This window comes from Vulpes lagopus, chromosome 2, assembly GCF_018345385.1.
Source record: "Vulpes lagopus strain Blue_001 chromosome 2, ASM1834538v1, whole genome shotgun sequence".
Taxonomy (NCBI): Eukaryota; Metazoa; Chordata; class Mammalia; order Carnivora; family Canidae; genus Vulpes; species Vulpes lagopus.
In genome coordinates, this window is record NC_054825.1 from 13,814,137 (window position 1) to 13,835,600 (window position 21,464).

At 39.8% G+C, this 21,464-nt stretch overlaps 1 protein-coding gene across 3 annotated transcripts in view; it reads left to right on the plus strand.

The window, feature by feature from the left end:
* SHTN1 (shootin 1) overlaps positions 1 to 21,464 on the plus strand; it is a 97,043-nt gene that overhangs the window by 71,220 nt on the left and 4,359 nt on the right. For 2 of the 3 annotated variants that reach the window (XM_041743464.1, XM_041743465.1), the window contains 2 exons: positions 4,185 to 4,305; positions 8,444 to 8,636. The exons of the other annotated variant lie outside the window; for it this stretch is intronic. In XM_041743464.1, coding sequence (XP_041599398.1) covers positions 4,185 to 4,305; positions 8,444 to 8,636 — 314 coding nt within the window. The remainder of the gene's footprint in view (positions 1 to 4,184; positions 4,306 to 8,443; positions 8,637 to 21,464) is intronic. 3 annotated transcript variants of the gene reach the window in all.

Below are 21,464 nucleotides of genomic sequence, written 5' to 3' on the forward strand. Positions count from 1 at the left end.
ACAAAACTGATATTCCCCTGTTGTTACGGTGCTAATTATGTGATGCATGTAGACATCCACATAATTGTGGTAAACAAAATTATTTTCATCAAGCATGCAACAGCAGACTTAACTCAGGATGGCTTAATCAGTTTGCTTTAGGCTTAGGTGAGTGGAATTAGTACTAAAGACAGGCATAGCCTGGCTCACAGTGGTGGCCCACCTACGGAATCAAAGTATGACGACCAACCGTTGAAAAAGTAGGTGGTTATTATCTAATGGATACTTTGAAGAGGAAACTTCGTTATCCAGCGAGAACTCCCTATGCCAGTCTCTTTGGTTGTCTGTACATTAGGATGCTAATTCCTGTTCCGTGAAGATGCCCCAGAGTAGAGTTCTGATCATTTGTGGAAGAGTACATTGAGGTTGACTATTTAAAAATCAGGTTTATTTGAACAATCAGACATCTGTCTAAGATACAGATGATACTTGATTAGCCAAGATATCCCACTCCCTGATAATGCTGGATGGTTACAGGTTTACTGAATTACAGCATTGCTCTTAAAGATCATGTTCACTATCCAGTCATATTCAGTATAATTTTGCGCCACTTCAAGGAGAGAAATTTGCAGAATAGATTTTTTGGGAAATAATTTACAAGTTATAAAAGTTGTCAAAACATCTTTATTTTCTGCAGATTGCCCCCATCTTCCTTGGTCTGGATTTATCATTAAATTTCTGTACCTTATCCGGCATTAATGTTATCACTGATAGCTATTATTCTGGCAATGTTATGTCTTTGCATTAAGTGTTTTTAAAAAGTGGAATTCACAGTGTTTTCCCCTAGTCTTCTTTGTCAAATGGCAACTCTCTAGTACCCCCATAGAAATTCCTTTGGGGGTGGATCATTTGTAACCCCCTGTCACTTGGGGGCCAAGAAACCATACAACTTCTTATAAGAGAAAGAGAAAGAAAAGAAGCCCCTATTAGGTGGGGATATATTGGTGCTTCTTGCCAGCACGTTAGGGTTTTCAGAGTTAGTATTCAGCAAATCATATGAGCATGGAAAGCCTGCGAGGGATATACTGTGGTGGAAAGCCAGCACCTGTGCCAAGAGAGGCCTGGAAACCAAGAAACCCCATGTCAGCTCTACTGTAGAACAAAAACCAAGAAAACCAGAAAAACTGGTGTTTTTGCTGAAATCAAATGTGACCTGAGTTGTAGGGGCACTGCAACTTAGAGATTGAGCCTTTTGCTGAAAGTTAGCACACAAGTAGGAATATATCTCTATTTCGGGATTTGGAAAATCTCACCCCATTTGGATGTGGACACTTCCCAAGCCAATTGCTATAGCCTCAGTGTCAACTGAACTTATTTTTCCACACCTGTTTACACTGAATTTTTAAAAGCTGAATGTTTTGTAGATTTTAAAAACCTATTTCTCATAATCACACAAGGTTTTTTGGGAAGTTTTGGAAACCTCTCTAATCACCCCAGTCATATAAAAGTCTCTCTAAGTGCAAACAGCAATCTCTCAAGATTAAATCCGTACAAATTAATCTTAAATCTCTTTTAAGTTCGCTTGTCTCTAAATCAAATAAACAACCTCTAAGAAATTCTCTTTTAGGTTTTTCCCGAACATCTTCATTTTTTTTTTTTTTTTCAGAAGGAATTATAGAATAGTTGATCTTGTCACCTGACAGTGAGATTAGCCAGTGTTAGGAACATTTAACCGATGTGGGAACTAAGATTAAACACTTGTTTGGGAATCCATCTAGCCTCATCACTGATGTACTGTGGCGCCCAGCCCAAACCCCAAGGCTCACTGAGTTTGAATTCTCTTCTCTGTAAAGTGAGGGAATTCTGCATATCATGTCCCTTCTAAGTTAATTTCTGATTCTCAGACTATATGACGAATATACAAAAAGATAGACAAGACAGTCTTGGTACTTTATTAGCTGAGCTCCTTGGTCATTTGAATTGAGAGTCCTATAGTGTCTGCATACTCCTATATTTGCTGAATCAATCACATTGGTCAGTGGACGGAGACAAAAGTTTGAGACCCAAAGATTAGAACTTGGAAAACAGAACCTTTCAGTATCAGGTGTGATGAGAGGGTAGCTCACCGCGATCAGAATTTGGATGATTAATGCTGTTATTCAAATGAAAAGTAGAGATTATTATGAGAGAGAAATTCTTCCTTAAAAGATATCCTTGCAAAGTGTATGTGAATGCGTGTGTACATAGACACGTATCTTTTTCTTGAATTAACTCCAACCATTGGGAAAATCAAAGAATGTTCTTGACATCCAAACAACATAATAGTTTCATGAGTTATTTTAATGGTAATGGTAAGTTTACATGTTTACAAATTACTTAGCTGGTAAGTTTTTAAAAATTGTAAATGCATGATTTGGGAGTAGTTTTTTAAATATTTTTTTCAAATTTATCTTAATTGGCTTCAGTTCCATTTTTTTTTTACCTTATCAGCCTTGATCTTATTTTACTATTTAATTCCTTGATGAGCAGGTACAGATCTGCATTAACTGCTAAATAAATAAACCACATCATCCAACTTTTTAAGTTATAAACAGTTACAGTGCTACATGAAACATGATTTTCCTTTCAATATATTTTATGAATTTTTGCAACAAATGAAAAAAAGCAGAAAGAGCTACTTGGGGGGTAGAGTATCATATGCTTGATCATCCACATATTTTACACATTAGTCTTAGTTTAGGGTAGCTGATAGAAGAATAAAATCTCTTAATTTTGTTTGTCAATCCTCCCATCCCCACAGGCAGCTTCTCCAAGCCTTTACCCAGTTAGGGAAGAAACCTTTCTAAACAAAACATAATAACCTATATCACATGAGATTTGTAACTACCTAATATTACAAGCCACTTTTTCTTGTTTTTATAGGCTAAAGAAGAAACATGAGTTACGATTTTTTGCCAATCGAATTCTTAAAGTCCTTCAGGAAGTTGGCAGGGGGCAGGAGCAGGATTAAGGCAAACCCATAGCGAGCTGAGGTGACAAAGGCTGGCCTGATTGTTAGCCTCGGTGGACAAAAAGCTACCTCTGACTTTGGCATTAAGTCTGGCAAGTTATACCAGACTTGAGGTTCTGATTTACTGTAATCCAAAGACTGGATCTTCTGGCTCCCCCACCTACCCAAAGCACGTGGCACAGCTCAGGAGGGCCATTTCAAAGAAATAGTGGGCATTTCTTATGAAAGAAAACAGACCCCTGGTAATGGTGCAGTGCTGAGTCCTCACATACAGGATGTGAAGTGTGTTACCCAGCGTTCTGTACAAACACCTGACTGGTCATGGGAGACGGAAAGCCATAGGTCTCCTCCATAACATGCTTCCCAGAGGAGCTGAGGCAGGGTCTTTCTCTGTTATCTTGAAAGTCAGCACCAATTTTAGTAGGTGCACAGATGTATGGCATCTCTTGTTTCCTTCAGCATCTTCTGGGCCCTGAATAATGTATTCACCGCCTCCTCTGTTAGGAATATGGAATTACAATGCCAGGCCCTTTATTGCTTCCCTATGTCATTATAACCTTTACCCTTTCACAATGATGTCAAGGTGTGCCCAGGGCAGCACTTCTTTGGCTAGGCCACAGGAGAGTGTTATGCACCTCCTTTGGCCGCCACGACACCATTGCCACCAGTGTGGAACCAGGGTCATTCTGAAGACTCAGTCACACTTTTTCAGTGCCACAAGAATTTGGGTTCAGTAGCTCGTGGCTGCTGTATCAAGAAAACCTTCTAAGGTGAGTTCAATATATGCTTCTCTTCTCCACAAGATTGATCAACACATCAGCATCTTAACCGTCAATGCGCAAGTACCTTCCTACCACCGAATTTCATAGTTAGTCATCGAGAGATGTTCTCGTATTGTCCTTTTGGTGTGAAAGCTAACGTCTTACATCCTCAGTAGCATCTTCTTAAATGATCCAACACTATGTGTTGTCGAAGACACACACATTAAAAAATAATGTGTGTGTGTATATATATATTGTGTGTGTGTGTGTATATATATATATACAGATATATATATATACAGCAAATTCATTCTATTTCCTAATTCCATTCAAATTCTGGTAATGTTTTGCTGATTTGGTTTTTAATATTCTTTTGCATATTGTATTAAGACATTAACCTTTTTGTTTTTGTTTTTGTTTTGTTTTCACTTTAGGGGACACTTAACAAATCCACTAGTTCAAGAAGCTTAAAATCCCTTGACACAGAAAACAGTGAAACTGAGTTAGAGAGAATTTTACGTCGCAGAAAGGTGACAGCAGAAGCAGATAGCAGTAGTAAGCCGGTTTGAATTCTCCACAGTTCTACCCTTCCTCTCTGAGACATCTGCCTTTAAGTCCCGTACTAACATGAAAACGATCTCTTAAAATTACTGAATTTTTTTTTAATGTGAGTGAGAAGTATTGGGTTGGCAAAGGCACTCATGGATATCTCATAAGAACTTCTGTATCTTAGTTCATTGGTATGTTTGTTTATGTATTTCTCTATTTGCAGGTAATCAAGGTCTTAGAGATTGGGCTTGCTTAAGGCAAGATGCCACCAAGTACAGACATTCAGGAGCCCTGGCAATGGTGTAGCACTGAGTACAGGCTCTGGAGCCAGACCACGTGACTTTCAGTCCTTGCCCTGCCTTCTCCAAGCAGCTTGCCCTTAAATGGCTCAACCTCTCTGTGCCTCAGTTTCTTTGCCTGTGAAATGAGGGTAACAAAAGCACTACCTCATAGGATTATCCTAAGGATGGAATAAATCAGCATATGGAAAGTGCTTGGTAGTGTGCATGGCACAAAGTCAGCATGCAGTGATTTAGTAATAAGAGTAGTAATTACGCATCAGTTACAAATGCAGAGGCACCGGCTTTATCCTTTGTGTGTGCGTTCTGTTCCTCGTCTCTGCCTGTGAACCAGGCGAATGAGAAATTTCAGCTCTGTCACCAGCTATAAATGACCATCTGAGCAAGTCTGGAGCTGAGAGTCTGCATTTGTGTCATGATGTGCATGGATTAGACCTCAGAACTAACTTTGCATGTCTTCTGGTTTGTTTGTTTTTTTGTTTTTGTTTTTTTTTCCCCCACCAGCTTGGTCACGGGAATTAGCGGAAACCTGTATGAGGTTTTTCCCTGTGGCCAGGAGGCTAGCTTTGAAAAACTACTCTAAAGTAAAATTAACCAGGCCGTAGCTAATGGGCTGAATCTTCTAGACTCAATTCAGTCAACTCCATTTGGTCCATTGTAACCATTTAAATTTGCACTGAGTCATGTTTACCAAGTTTAAGTTGCTAGAATAGGAGGGATGTAGATGTTTGTTAATCAGGCTCTAGCTTCCACATAGGGATTTTACTCAGACAATTTAGTGAATTGGTTTCTTGTATTAGGAGCAGCATAATACCAACCAAACTTTTATTATAAAAAGATGAAACTTTAGTTTTTTCCTTAAAAAAAAAATCAGCCATTCAGTTTTTAATTTGGTCTGGAAATTCTGCTGTTAATATCCTAGAAGAATTCCTTCCCCCCAAAAATAATCACCTCTCAGGAAAATTAAGGGGTGTTCTAAGAGATTTTTTTTTTCCTTAGAATTGCTTTATAAGCATTTACCAGCCTCCACAACGAATCATTATTCATTTTGTGACAGTCACTTCTTCCAGCATTGCATCCTTGAAGGAGTCATACAGCCATCGTTATTGTTTAGGACTCTGTGGGTCCCGTTCTTGTTCTCTGTCATTTACATTTTGTATTTTGTTCCTGTGGAAGCCTTGTCACTTCACTCATGGACTTGGTCAGATGTACAGCACTATTTCAGAGTTAGTTTTCAGTGGGAGAAACAAGGAAACATTTTGATTTTGGTCAATATGGTAATTTGAATATTTCAAAGACGGAGAAAGAAGGCAGGAGCACACTGTATAGGCATGGTGAGAATCTTTCATTTTATTTATTATATTTCACCAATTTATAAATATTTAATGTATCATTTGAGGGTTGTTATAATAAGGTATATATTCAATAGAATCATCAGTATTTGCGTAGAGAAACAAGAACTCTGTAATTGGCAGAGTGGAGAAGAACCGTACTGAGGAGAGTGGCCTGTAACTGAGTAGAAACTTTCTTTGGAGCTTCCTAGTAGCCAAAGCAAAAAAAAGAAAAGGCAGGAATGAGGGTAGGAGACAAACTTACAAACTCTGTCATCTAGTAAAAGAAATCATACCTTTTTTTTTTTTTTAGATGATACCAATGTTTTTCTAGTGTAGAACTGGAAGAGGTATTTACCAAATAAACCTTTTTTATAAGGGTCGTGGAATGACAGAGTGAAAATCCAGGAGGGGTTCAGGGAGGGGCGCAGAATAAGAAGCTAAAGTTAGCAGGCTGCATGCTGCAAATTAGAGATGACTTTGGTAAGTTTATGGCTTCAGATGCGCTTGGATCTCTTGAGATTTTTTTTTTTCCTTTTGCACACAAAGGCTTTATGGGGAAGCTAATGTGAGGTCACGGAGGAGACAGGAAGCATGGTAAGAGAGGCGAGGTGGGGGGCAGCCCCAGGTTTGCAGACCTCAGATCCCAGGATAGTTGGTATCTCCCTCCGGGGCCAGCGAAGCACTTTCTATCTAGGGTTTCTCTTATCAAACCTCACTGACACTTTCAAGACTTACGGCCTCCCAGGCCGACATTTCAAAGAGCAGCAAGTGCCTCTTGGAAAACATTGGACATCTTAAGCAGGATACAGTAATAATAATAATAATAATAATAATAATCTAAAACATCATGCATTTTTCTTTATTTCTTTTTGTAGTAAGAAAAACTAGAGCTCCAGCTCAGCTCACCCACTCTCTGTCCTTTGTGGCTGGCTTCATTTACAGAACAAGCAGCAGGTGTTGGTGTTTTCAGAAGCAGATCTGCTTTCCTACAAGGACAGATTGCTTAAAGCTGTCTAGCATTGTAGTCGGCAACTACCCAAGGGCAGAACAGAGCAGCTCAGAAGCAAATCTTGAATTCAACTTCCTATTTGTATTTTCAGGATCTTCCTTGATCTTTCTGCACCTCTGTGTCTTTACTCCTGCATCCCCAGGCACCAGGAGGCTTATCCTGGGTGGGAGGGAGAGGTCTTTTGAATCAGGATGTTCAGTGATGTCACAAGGTTGTCTGTGCAGCTGGTGGAGATGACCTGAAGGAGGAAGGCAAGCTTTGGGGAGCTGAGGCTTTCCCCTGGAGCCATAGAGGGTCTGGCTGTGTCTCCCACAGGGAGGGTGGCCATTGGAGGTGCAGCCACAGAATGGGAGAGCATTTCCCCAGCCCCTCTTTCAGGAGGTTTCTGACATCAGAACTTCAGTTTTGGAGCTGCTGGGTTATACTGTTGGAATGCCTCAGACGCAGGCATCTGCAGATGTGAGAGTAACATTCCAGCACTTAACATTAATGACCAGGGATCCGCTAGCATTTAATTGGATTGTGCCCACTAGTACTTTCCATTTTAGGAGATGATCGGACATTTCTCAAGGAATAAGAGACTCCCAAGTTTTGTCCTTTTTTTCAATGGCACCTTTCAAGGTTGTCCTCTAGCTGAATTTTTAGAAGTTTCTAATTTTATCTGTACATTTATGACTTATTACATAAGTCTCTTTGTTTTATGAAGATTTCTTCTGTGGCTTCAGGAAAGACATGTTGGAATCTTGCTTTGAAAAAAGCTACTGGCGAGGGGTAGTGTCTTTCTAACTAAAGGTAGAACAACCCAAGGAATGAGAGAACTTCGCTTCAGGGCCCGGGAGTTGGGATGGTACGCCAATAATTTCAGTAACGAGCTCTATTACAGTCATTTAGTCCTATCCCAAAGAGCAGAAAGGGCCAAAAGGTAAACAGCCAAACTCTTTGCCACTTAATTTTTAGAATCCTGTGTCTGTATTTTAACAGGAAATAAATCCACTTACTTCTCAATCACATTAAAATGAAAATGTCCATAAAAGCTGTTTAATGCTTAAGAAGCCTTCATGAGCCTTTTAAAAAGAGCCTTTTGACATTGTTCCATTTGTGGTTTAAAACGCAAAGCTGAGTTTTGGGAAGAATTAACTCTTGAGAGGCCAAATTTTTCAAGTAGGGCTGTCAGAAAGCCATACTCCGAGAAGAAAAGAATTTTCCCAATTCTGGGTATTAATAAGGACTCCGGTCAGAGAGGGAACCGTGGCCTGGGGTTTTGTGCTTTCTTAAAGGTCTGTACGTAATTTCTCAGCGTGGTCCTGGTGCATTGAAAAGCCAGTAGTACCATCCAAACAGAGCATATTTCTAATAGGAACATTTTCCAGCATGCTCTCTAAATTTTAACAAAACTTGGCCTTCTCACTTCCTGAGGGATTTTCGGCTAATCTGTTTTTCAGTACCATATTAATAAGCATTGCACAGAATTATTAAACTTGAGGTATGTGTTTGGTTTTAAGGTCCAACCGGGATATTAGCCACCTCAGAGTCCAAATCCATGCCAGTGTTGGGTTCTGTATCCAGTGTAACAAAAACAGCCTTGAACAAGAAAACTCTGGAGGCAGAATTCAACAGCCCGTCCCCCCCAACACCTGAGCCAGGTGAAGGGTCGTGTAAATTGGAAGGATGCACAAGTTCCAAGGTTACATTTCAGTAAGTAATGATGCTCTTTACTAAGTGTGTAGAAGAATCTGTGATGACTAAACTGTGTGTTACTTTGCTTTATTCCTCTTTAGACAGATTTCGATCGGGTTAGCCAATAACTACTCTTCTTCCTTTGTTTGATGAGCTCACTTGAGATTCGAGGCTCCTAGCTTAGAGGTCTTTTTCTGATCCAAAGCAGATATGCATAAAGAGAATTCCTTCCCTAAACTGGTTTGGTAATCAGGTTCTTCTTCCACACAGAGAATTCCCCTGGATGATAATGATTCAGCATCACAAGGCCCTTAATCATTCTTTCGGGATTAAATGTTTGGATCATCTCTCTTGATGATTTATGAGCAGTCAAGGAAGATACTAGATCTTTGAAATGTACTTTGAAGGGGATGTTTTTAGAACCTGATTTTCTGGTCCTGAGTTAAAGATGTGCATGTGCCTTAGTACTGCTCTCTCTTGAGAGTGAAGAGATACTGTGTCAAGAGTTACCTCCCCAGACTTGCTTTGGGAAAGTAGCACTTTGTCGAAGAGTTAATCCTGCTGTTGAATGTGTTTCAGACAGATCTGGTGGAGGGTCAATTCGTTTTATAACAGAGGGCAGGCCCTTTTTTGAAATTGGTCTGGTTTTGCTCTAGTTCTCTTGCCAGGATGTCAACCGGTTTGCCACTTGAAGAAAAGGAAGAGGTGAGACAAATCAGATCAGCCGAATATTGTAATCATGGTTAATTAAAACCTCTGACTTCCTGTTCTCTCAGGAGAGAAAGAAGCCGCTTTTTTTTTTTTTTTCTTTTTTGTAGCTCTACCTGTCTTAGTTTAAAAGGTGAAGCCTGGACAAATGAAGTTGAAATTCAATTTAGATCTATTTTTGCCAACTGGTATTTTCTTGCACTCTTGCATTTCTCTCCCTGGCCCTATTAACTTTTTTTCCCCCTCTCTTTTGGAATGAATGGCCTTCTTTGCTGATTTACAGTTTTATCTCATTTCATTGTGTTTAATTAAAAGCACACTTTCTCCTGCGGTCATGCGTTTCCTTTCTTTTGACTGGAGTCATTTGAACAATTCTAACAGAAAGATGATCTATATTCATTCTTCATCTTTCCTATTAAATTTGTTTAACACCTAATTTGACATCAACAATCTGGCTACATCTGAACCAATATCCAGACACAAAAGCAATTTGGCTGAGACAGGTTAGTTGCTGAGAAATGCTTCAGTGTGCGCATATAGATTTTTTTCCCTTTACCATTTTATACAGATAATCTTAATCAGAAAATACTGCAACTCCTTCCTCCTTTTGTCTGTCTTTTATTCTCCAAAAGTAAGTGGAAATTACATTTCCAAGAAAGGAAATGAAATAATTGCAGGCCCAAGGTCTGCAAAATGTGTGTTGAATTGACAGTGAAAAGGATCCGTGTGTTGACAGACACAGTTGTTAGATGCCATAAAGGCCTAAGTGAAGCTCAATTTATTTCTCATCTTGCTTGTTCAATGACTGCTTAAGAGACACATTTCAATTTAATTTAGCTACTTAAAGCACTAATACAAATACTCTGTGCTGCTGTATTAACTTTTAAACTTTGTAACCCAATGCTTGATTATTCAGTTCTTGACATTCTTTAGCTGAAATAACTAATGCCATGTATTTTCATATTGACAGTCATTTAGCAAAGCAGAGTACCTTTCTGGAAAATCTGTTTCTTAAGTATAATTAGACTATCCAAATGAATCCCAGTATTTTGTGTACGTACCTGGTAATTATTCACTTCCCAGACAGGCACACACAGAATTCTCGTACATTTTGTTCATTTATGTTTAATCCTAGTTTTTTACTGAGTAAAAGAAGTTAACGTAGTTACATGTAAGCTTTAAAAGTAAAACCTCATGTGATTTATCAGGATTCCTTGAAAACTGGTCTAGCTGCCAGGAATGAGAAGGGTTATTTTGGAGGCTGTTTTCTGGCTGGCTCTGACTGAGAAATTTGCTCTGTTATACTAGCCAGAAGGTAGAGGCAACTACATTGTGTTATCTCATAGACCTGGATTGTCAGAGCACTTGGAAATCAGATCAGCAGTCGAAAAGCAAAATGTTATCTTTGTTTTTTAAAACTGTCTCTATGATAATAATTGCATCTTTGTTTTGATCTGTGGCTGCTCCACCACGATATTTCAGCCTAGTGACATTTTTGGCTCTTGACGGGGAATCAAGGTCAAGGGAAGATTATAGTCACAGTACCCTCTAGTACATATGTTCGTTCTCTCTCTTTCTCTCTCTCTCACACACACACAAATGCATACGTACACACATGCACACCCCCGTCCCTACCACCCTGCCCCACCGCCCCCCTGCCTCCCTTCCTACTTTGGCCTCTCTGACCAGGTATCATTCCACCCTACCTTTTTACTTTTGCTATCCCCTCTGCCACATGTGTCCTTGCCCAGTGGTCACCTGACTTTTCTCTGTCATTTCTTTGCTCTCAGATGTCATCTTTTCCATAAGGCCTACACTGACCACCCAATTTAAAAGTGTAATTCTTCTTCCTCTAAACTGATTCTCCTCACCCTCCTCCATTCTTTCCCTGCTAGAATGTAAGCTCCACCAGGAGGAGTAGGAGTTTTGTTTTTGTTTTTGTTTTTGTTTTTGTCTGCCCGCTGGTGTATTTCAAACATCTAGGAAAATCCTGGAAATTTTGTAAATACTTGAATAAATGAACGATGAGTACATTTTTAGTAGCACTTAAGCAGCAGAATGTCAACTAGAATACTCAGCCAGCATTTCCCCTGTTATTCAAAAGTCTCACACGTTCGCAAGTTAAATATTGGAGGTTTTTGTGTGTCCTGTGGTTGGCTTCTTTGTTTTAATATCCTTTTTTTTTTTTTTTAAATGCTTAGGGGTCATTTCCAGTCAGTTCAGTTTTATGTAACTTCTGCATCTTTGTACCTACACAAGATAAAAGTATCAGAGACAATAGCATACCCAATTTTAAAGGAAAGATTCAGCTATGCTCACTTGTATGGCCTCAGGTGGACAAGAAAGATTGGAAACCTACTAAGAAAGGTTTCAAAAGAGTAGAAACAAAGGTGTTTTATGTGTAAGATCTTCACTTAGTTAGAAAATTATTAACACCAACCTATTCCTGGAAAGTTTTTTCCTTTTAATAAATTCCTAAAATCAGCATATGTATATATTCTAAGTAATTGAGTAACTCCAGTCTGGTAAATTATAGAGCCAGAGATATATGGATTTATTTCCTAGGGACTCAGGAGATAGCAAGGAATCTCTTTAATACTTAATTGTAAGGATTAATTAAAATTAACATTCTTGTCATCAGCCTAAGTAAACCAAGCGTTTTATTTTTTAAGGAAAAAGGAGAAAAAGAAAGGAAAAGATAATCAAGACTTTGGGAAGCCTAATTATTTCTATTTTAATAATAGCCTTAGAAATATTTGTGTCCTGTTAATTATTTCTAATAAGTATATATTATCTAGTAATAATATCTTAAATCTGATGGTGAATTTGAATTTCATTAATTCTGATCAGTTATAATTCCAACAGGAATGATAATAGTAGTCTTCCTTTATGCTATGAGGGGTGAAGTGTTGGCCAAGATAGATAAGGAAATAAATAAATAAAGCAAACATACATACATAACATGATATAACCAACCACTCAACAAACCTGATTTTGCTTTCATGCTCTTTCCTATTGATTGAGAGTAAAAATCTGACCATGTTAAAATATAGTAAGACTCATTGATCCAAGCTAATCCATGGGTGGGATGGTCAATGTCAAATAGAGAAACTTCCAAATAACAGATTTTTTTTTTTAAAGATAGCTATTTTATGACTTTCAGAAAGCTATAATACCTGGAAACAGGCTGAGTGTTGCTTGCATGGGGTCAGAAAGACAAGGATGATTCGTGTTTTCATCTGTAAAAGCCTGTAGACTGGGGAGCAGTGTAGCAGGGAAACAGTATAATGAGCTTTCAAAGCCCGTGCCTTTCCGTGTGTGCATGAGGCGGCAGCAAGCAGCATGAGGTTGTGGCTGGAACTGGACCTTTCTCTACACCAGATGAACTAGAGTCCTGATCTTGGATTTGCCATTTGTGCATTATGACGTTAGGCAAGTGATTGAGCCCAGGATTCTGTTTCCTTATGTGTAAAATGAGGGTGATAACACCTATCTCGTAGAGTTCTCATGTGAGTTATATAATATATAAAAAGTACTTCAGTAAATTCCTTTGCCATCTTACATTAAAATGGAATGCAAGGCCATTGCTGCGTCATCCAGGACCAGAGCTAAGTTCAAAGCTTAGACACCAGACACCTGTGTTACTGGTGGGGCCAGGTTTCCTTGGGAAGGTCATGCAACCTCTCTGTTATGTTTTCTTTTTGTTGTGATTTTTCTTACCTGAAATTGAGGCAAGTAGGTTAAGTACTCTCCAAAGCGCCCCCCCCCCCCCAGCTCTGGAATTGCCTCAGTAATTCCTCATAAATGTGGTTGCTTAGTAAAGATGTTCACAGTTAAGATAAGCAACAACAGGCAAGCACATATTTTCTGCTTGCGACATGTCTCTCATTGCAGATTGACCAACACACACTAACCCAAGAATGTAAAATAATTTTAAAACTACATTACCTGAATTTATAAATCAAAATGATTGTTATCCTTCAGAAAAGTATTCCTGGGGGTCAGGATACTCACTCTAGCCCTGTCCCTGTTGTTCCAAATGCTTTCAGGCCTGCCTAGATTAGAGATATGTGATCATACTGGAGACAAATTGGACAGCTGGCCCTAGAGGGGAGTTAGTACTAGTGTTTGTTTGTTTCTAAGGAATTTATTTACGTTAGAGAGAGTGCGCGTGAACCCATGCATGCACTTGCACACACACAAGCAGGGAGAGGGGCAGAACAGGAGGGAGAGGGAGAAGCAGATTCCCTGCTGAGTAGTGAGCCCCATGCAGAGCTCCATCCCAGGACCCTGAGATCATGACCTGAGCTGAAGTCAGACGCTTAACCTACTGAGCTACCCAGGAGCACCCCGTGTCCCACTATTTATTTTGGTGAAGAATGATATGGCCCATTTTAATCTCCACTGTACGTTCAATATATATTTCCAAATGACTTTGGCTTTTAAAAGGGAATTCAGTTTTTAGAAATAACCATCAGTTTGTCACAATTGCAGATACAAATTTTTTTAATGTGACACAGTATGCCTAGACATGGGTGAAGTTGTCTTCTGTCCTAAACCTGTGTGAAGTCCCTGAAACATGTTAGCTCTGTTATTAATAGAATGTAGGAGTCTGGTGTTCTTGATTGATAAAGGTTGAAGGAAACCGGGAAAACATTTTGTGGGGGAAAAGCCTACAACATTCCATTGTATGTGCTTTTTCTCTTTTTTTTTAAGTTAATATTCTTTGTTATTCTTCATAACATAGGTGTTAGTATGTATTCATATTATAATAATCTGTCCAAGAGAAGTACTTTAATTTCTCCAGGCAGGATATATATGGTTTTTTTTTTTTCAGGATATATATGTTGATTATATATATATTTTTTAAATTTTTATTTATTTATGATAGTCACACACACACACAGAGAGAGAGAGAGAGAGGCAGAGACACAGGCAGAGGGAGAAGCAGGCTCCATGCACCAGGAGCCCGATGTGGGATTCTATCCCAGGTCTCCAGGATCGCGCCCTGGGCCAAAGGCAGGCGCCAAACCGCTGTGCCACCCAGGGATCCCTATATGTTGATTATAGATGAGGTGATAGGTAATGGCACCAGTTTCCACTTTGGAGGTTCTGGACTTTGGAATTCACTTCCATGATGTTTTGCTGTTGTTACTGTATTTTGCTAACATTTATTAAGGCCTGTATGTTCATGTGTAATTTTAATTCTTCTAAGTGTACAGATTGGGCACATCTCCATTTTACAGATGTGAAAACTGAGGCTCGGTGAGGCAAACCCTTGGCCCCAAATTCTGTTCCTCATTGAGAATTGGGTCAGATTTCATTTGCGCCTGTTTCATTCTACCTCCAGAGCCCATGCTTCTGAACTGTAGCATAATGAATTGAGCGTATGAAGAGCTTGAGGAATGGAGGGAAGAAAGCGATCAAGAGATTGTCTTCTATTTGAAGCAGTGATGCTACAGTTAAATCCCTCCATTCCCCCCCCCCACACACACACACAGCCTGCTCCTCTGCCCCTGCGCACTCACCAGTAGTTCATCTATTTGCCTGAGGCAGTATCTCTTGCCAAGGGAAGAAAGTGTTAGCCAGTAAAACAGTTCTGAAAAGAGGAGCCAATCTGAATTAGCACAAAGACTTAAAGAGTAGTCAAAAAAGAAATCATTTTAATGTTTTTTATGTCAAATGTCCAGTAAAAGGCCGGTTTCATAAATTTTGCAAATTTATCCTATCACAAAACCAGCCTAAGTGACTTTAGAGTCTGTGGCATAAATTTCATTTACACACTTTTTATTTTTTGACATTTTCAAACATTTTGAAGAATAATTTATTTCAGGGCACCTGGGTGGCTCAGTCAGTTAAGTGTCTGCCTTCAGCTCAGGCCATGATCCCAGGGTTTTGGGATGGAGCCCGGCATGGAGCTCCCTGCTCGGCAGGGAGTCTGCATTTCTCTCTAACTCTCCCCCTGCTCATGCTCTCTCACTCTCCTTCTCAAATAAACAAAATCTTTCTTTAAAAAAAGAATAATTAATTCCCCAGAAGTCAAAAATCTTGAAAATATCTGACTAATCATTGAGTAAAAGGTGCTTTACTAAATAGTAACATAATGTGGTAACACAAAGGTGAATCACTATGAATCCAGTGAATCCAGAACATACATTCTATAGCCTTTTTGAGAATTCTCCATCTTTGGTCAGTTTCCTCTTAGCTCCTTTGAGTTTGTGCTTATGTGTCCATCGGTCGTCATATTTTTAGGACCTCTCTGTTGTAAAGACAGGCAGGACAAGCGGGGCTTCAGTATGGAGAAAGAGGTGAGCAGATTTTAGAAGAGTCCGGCATCACAGTCAGGCAGAGGCCCAAGGTGAGGTCTTGTGCTCATGCTGTCTCGCTTCTCTTTCTCTGAAGAGTATCATGTACAGGTGGCCCTATTCATCCGTATTGAGCTTTTATTCATCCATGTGTGCTTTTCCTATTAATCACTTTCAGGAGGTTGACTCTCCTAAGTCAATCAGACAATGCTGTCAGCCTCAAAGATGATTGTTCGTTTCATCTAGTTACTTCTACAACACCTTGCTTCAAGGGGGGGCACCCGTGTGAAAGTAGACTCCAGTTCCATTGCCATTGGTGTACTTCGCAGTGATTTCATAGCTGGGTCTTCATCCCTTGGCCCTCATTCTCAGAGGTACTGTTAAAGCCACAGTTGCCAGAGACTCTTCCAGTTAATGCTCTTCTCACTCATGCTTTTTTTCAACCTCAGATCTCCCCACAACTCTAAGCTTTATCAGACTCTTCTACTTTTTAGCCATGAGACAGACAGCTAGCTTGCCTTTTTGTTTTGTTTTGTTTGGGAGGTCAAAACAGGCCACACTGTGCCCTACAAGAATTAAAAAAAAAAACAACAACAAAAGCCTATGTAGCAATAACCAGAATTCAATTTCAATAGAAAAAATGTCCATTTCCAATGAAACCATTTTGATTATAATTTGCATTTAATTTCTAGATCTGTGGTGTCTCTAAATACACATGTCTTTTGTCCCCACATAGATTTATTTTTATAAAAGTTCATCTTGTTTGAGCCATTAACTGAATAGCAGAGGGTAGTTGATAAAAGATAAATTTTAGATGTCTCTTGGTTAGTGTGATCAGTCAACCATTTCTATGAAAGAAAAAACCTAATTGCCTTTCAGGTTCTGAATTAAAAGTAAGATTGATTTTTATCATCATTTGACCTCTAACTGGTCTCTCAGTTTTATGTCATTATTTCCAGTACAAAATTCATGTAGAAAAATGAAATTGAAAAGTACTGCCTTTTTTTTGGATTGGAGCCGGAGAATTGGAGCTTTTGAAATACATTACCAAGTAGAAATTGAAATTCTTAACTTACTTTTAGAGAAACTTGGCATAAAATTCTTCTCTCAAACGTTGATCTCAGCTGGACATCAATTTGGTTGGTCACATACTTACTCCTTGAGAGAGGTTTGGGTCAACATTTTGTTCAAATGGAAAATAGAGTTCTTTCAGTCCCTGTGGTGGAAAGGGTAGATTTTCTTCCCGTTCTTTCGTCCCACACCATTGCCTCCTCCCCTCCTCTCCTCTCCTCTTCTCTTCTCTCTCCCTGTGTGTGTACGTGTGTGTATGTGCGTACGTGTGTGCATGCATGGCGTGGAGGGGAGCGTGGAGGGCCCCTTCCCTGTACTTAGTCAACATTTGCTTCTGAGAAGAGACTACTAGCCAGCAGAATGAACCACATGGAAGTTACTGCTTAATCTGATGCTCTTACACAATTAAAGGATTTGCTGTGCCCTCAACTGTAATCTTAGTTCTGTCGGATTGTGTAGTGACACTGCAGGAAGCGGCTCTGCTCGGCAAAGCACCGCGACAAAGGACCTCCTTGTGTGCCTGTACATGGATAATTAAGTCTTAACAACAAAATTAGCAGAACAACTGGATGTTCTGGAAGTTGAGATCCCCTCACTTCTTCTTTTCTTCCTCCCCCCACCCCGCCCCAGGAGTCCTCCGTGGACCAGCCAGAGGTCCCCCATCAGTATTGTCTTACAAGTGTTCTGAGTCACCAGGACAGTCAACAACTTCTCCCAGGTTAATTGTTGAGGCTGTATGACATCTAGTGTTAAAATTCTGTTGAGTAGACCTCAGAAAGACTGTTAAAATGCTACTGAGTCACTCTCAGTTCTCTCAAAGATTTAATTGCCTCCTAACATTTGCCTCCAGTTGCGAACACCTATGATTTTAAGAGACTTAGCATAAAATGCATCATTTCTGCAGGGAGAACCAAATTGCCTTCGGTACTTCACAATTTTTTTTTTTTTAAAGCATCTTTCAATAGTTTCTACAGTGTTGGTGTTGCTTTTTATTTGTGGTTGGTGGTGCCGAGGGGCTGTTTTTAATTTATTCAAACAGAAGTAGCCGGTGAAAACTTAAATGCAATTTCAGATCTAAGAATAAATTGACTTAACTTCTGGAACCCAATGAACACATTTCACTTGAAATATACTTTGTCCTATAACCGTATGAAAAGTGACAACTCGGAATTCTTCGTGACTTCCCATCTGAAAAGAGAGTTTAAAATACATAATGAAATAAATTTAAGGAAAAGTATCTTAAAAAATATAAATATTGTTCTCAAAACCTGAAATTGCACACATTTTATGCCTGGCGGCTTTTTTGAGGAGCCAGTGGTACAGACGTAGTAAATATTGTAGAAGACTATGTCTCTTAAAATACTTCCTTTAAATAACATTCACTTTAATAGCTGGGATCTGAAGTGGATTTCTCACAGGTGACTTAAAGTTGTGGAAAATTACAAAAAGCTTAAAAAGTAGCCCCAGAAAAGTATCACACACATTTCAGAATCTTTGCCTGAGCTGAAATCAGTCTTTCAGGGGTGTTGATTTTGCTGGTGAGCACAGCCCCGGGTTCCTGAGCCTCCCTGGGCCCCAGGGTATTTCGGGACCCATGAATGTCCATGGTCCAGTCCAACGCACATTAGGATCCAAGGAAGTGGGATGAGTTTTGGGGGGCACACCCACAGTCTGGGATGGAACCAGTGCCCCGACATCCCCGTGCTCCCCTTATTCCACTAAAGAAAGTACAGCTCCGTGTGGACACAGACGTCTGTGCCCAGCCATTGTTACTTCTGTTAAGAAGGAATTCTTGTTAATCTTCAGGGCAGATCAGCATCTGATAGCTGATGTCAGATTTTCAAACCACAGTGCAATCCTGTTGTTGAATGATTTTTTTTTTTTTTTTTTTTGCCCCATACTTTAAAATTGTATCTGGTTTTTTTTTTTTTTTCATCAGATAGAAGCTGACCCAAATTGAGAAACTGTTCTTTGAGCTAACACGGAGTTTTGAAAAGTGCACAAGGCCCAGAGAATTGAGCCTTGCCCTACTTTCATTATATTTGAAAGTATTAAAATTGGTGATCACACAGACAGCTTCACCTTATATCTGAAACTATTCCGGGCGGCTGGGGACAAGTGTATTCAAATCTCCTGAAAAAGAGGGTGTCTGAGAAAAACAATAAACACTACCTCTGCTGTAAAGCCGCTCCTGTTCACTGCCCGAGCAACTGTATAAAGGGCTTCGAAAACAAAGTAAGACTTCTTATTTTTACACAAGGGGAAAATATAAAACTGACTTCCTCTTTGGAGTTTTCCCAGGAAACTACTTTATAAAGACAAATTTAAATCTTTCCGTTTTCTGTCCTTGGAGGGTGGTAAATATGATTGCAGCTTTATTCATTTTTATTGTAAATGAAACAGAGTTCAGACCGTCCGGCTGTGCGTCATTTGTTGGATGGCTGCCACCGACTAATGCAGACGTCCCACTGGGAGACCAGAGAAGAACTATACTTTGATTCACCAGATTGTGTTAAATAGTCCAGCTGTTGCGATTTGAAAGATAGTTACCTCAGAAGTGAAGTAGAAATGAACTTGGCATTTATGCCTCAAACCATTTTTATACTGTTTGGCAATCAGCTTTTCAGAGGTAGCATTTTATAAAATAACTCTCACCGCTTAAAAGTTTCATTCACTGTAATGTTCAAAATGTCCCACCTTTATATTATCAGTAAAATTAAGCTTGAGTGATATGCAGAATTTGCATGAAATAAGCATTTCCCCCTTCATTTCATGAGCTTTGATTGTATTCAATTGAGCTCAGAACCACGTCTATTAGGGCTCTTTTGGGCATTAGTTAATTTGAATTGCAGCCGAAATGTTAGCTAGAATGTTGTTGAATATAATTGGAATGTGGAAAGTTGATTTTGAAAGGAGTTTCATTGAATGCAAACAATGATGTGCTTTTTAAAAATTAGAATGCTGCTCTTTCGTCTCTTGTAACACAGTCTGAGAAATCACGGAGTCCCTTTATGAAAGTTCAGCTTTGGCAGTGCTGTTTACAGTTGTTCGGGTTCCTCCGGTACCACTGTGCTTTGGAGTCAGGTCCTTCCTCCGACCAGCAAGTGGCCCCCCATGCCCAAGCCCCGCACTCTGACTCTCTGGCAATTGGGGAAGCTGCTTTCTAAAAGGGCGCCTGAGTTGCACTTGGACATCTGGCTTCGTAAAGTGGCACAGATTGCTACATTGTCTCTTAGCTTTTATTTTGCTTTTCGGTTTTTTTGTCTTGAAAAAGCTCTTGAGCAAACCGTCTAAAGTGATCCATGAAAATATTTGGAATGGATCATAAATGACTACCAGTATGTTGTGATAGGGAAAAAAAATATATATATACCAGACAGGAAATCCAGATTCTAAGATTTTTAGTCCTGTGTCTGGTACTCACAAGTTGTGTGCCCTTGGGCAGATCATTTGACTCCCTGTTCTTCAGTGTCTTCGTCTGACAAATGGAAAGGTTGGGCTAGTTCAAGTCGGTAGTGCCTTTCAACCTGAATGCCACATGATCTTAGCCTTTATAGCGCCTATAAAATTGAAGTTTTACTTGGAGATTTTGTAGCATACAGGAGAGGAACTGCCATGTTTTTCTTGAGTACTAAATATTAATTCCTTATTTGTGGTTACTGCTCTTAGATGAAGAATTAAAGCAGAAAAATTGAACAAAATGGTAGTATACTGCAATTCCTACTGGACTGTTAACATTTCAGCACCCGCGACTTTACCTTGGGCGGGGGGAAGCTCTAACCTGGAACCTGCCACTGTGGCTGCCTGGACCAAGAGCCTGGGTTCTTGGCACCATCACTGATGGCACTCTCTGGCTCTTCCCATGAGATGGGGATGGAGTGAGAATGACCAGAGGAAGGGCCCTCGTTCCAGAAGGAGTTCTGGGTAGCTCCCCGTGGGAACCAGGAATAGGTCTAATGTGTCAAATCCAGAGGAGCTACCAGTCACAAAGGGAAGAACAGCAAGCGATAGCTTGAAGGGACAGACTCTAAAAGATGCACCTGAAAACGGAGTTAGAAAGAAAGAAACCAGTAAACATGCCAAAAATAACCTGTGGCATCATTATCCTATTTCTAGAAGACCCCTTGAATAAGCAGCATGGCACCATGAAAGAAGGCAGGAAAAGGGAGTTGGCTCCTAATTCTCCTAGCTCTGCCGCTGACGGGCTACATATGATTTAGGCCAGATTCTTCCCTCCAAAGGGACCAGTTGGACTCGATGATTGCCATAACCCCTTTTAGCTTTAACCCATTGGGATTCCAAGTCAGTGGTCATTATCCTGGAGAAATCAGTTACTCTGACTCTCAACACAGAGATTCAGAGAAACTGCCCACTGTGCCAAGTTCAGCAATAATCAATAAAGGAGTTCTCAAACTGTAGCCTACAGGTGACTTAATGATAGATTAAGCTGCAGTTGAGAAACTTACTTCAGGCGAGAAGAGCAATTCTTTGGACTGAGATAATTCCAGGCCAGTTTCATCCTGACCAGACAAGACTTCTGAGTTTTCAGTTCAGTCGGCATCCAGTTGTTTTTTTTTTTTTTTTTTTTTTTTTTTTGTACCTGTGCCCTGAGAGCACTTCCTGGAAGTTTTCACCTCCAGTTGATGCAGAAAGCTTTTTAAGGATGTGTTCATCACTCCTTGACTTGCAGACATACCACCGGGGTAGTTCTGCAGAAGTGATGAAGGTCAGTGTGAGCTGATGGAAGTTGCTCCCCTAGAAT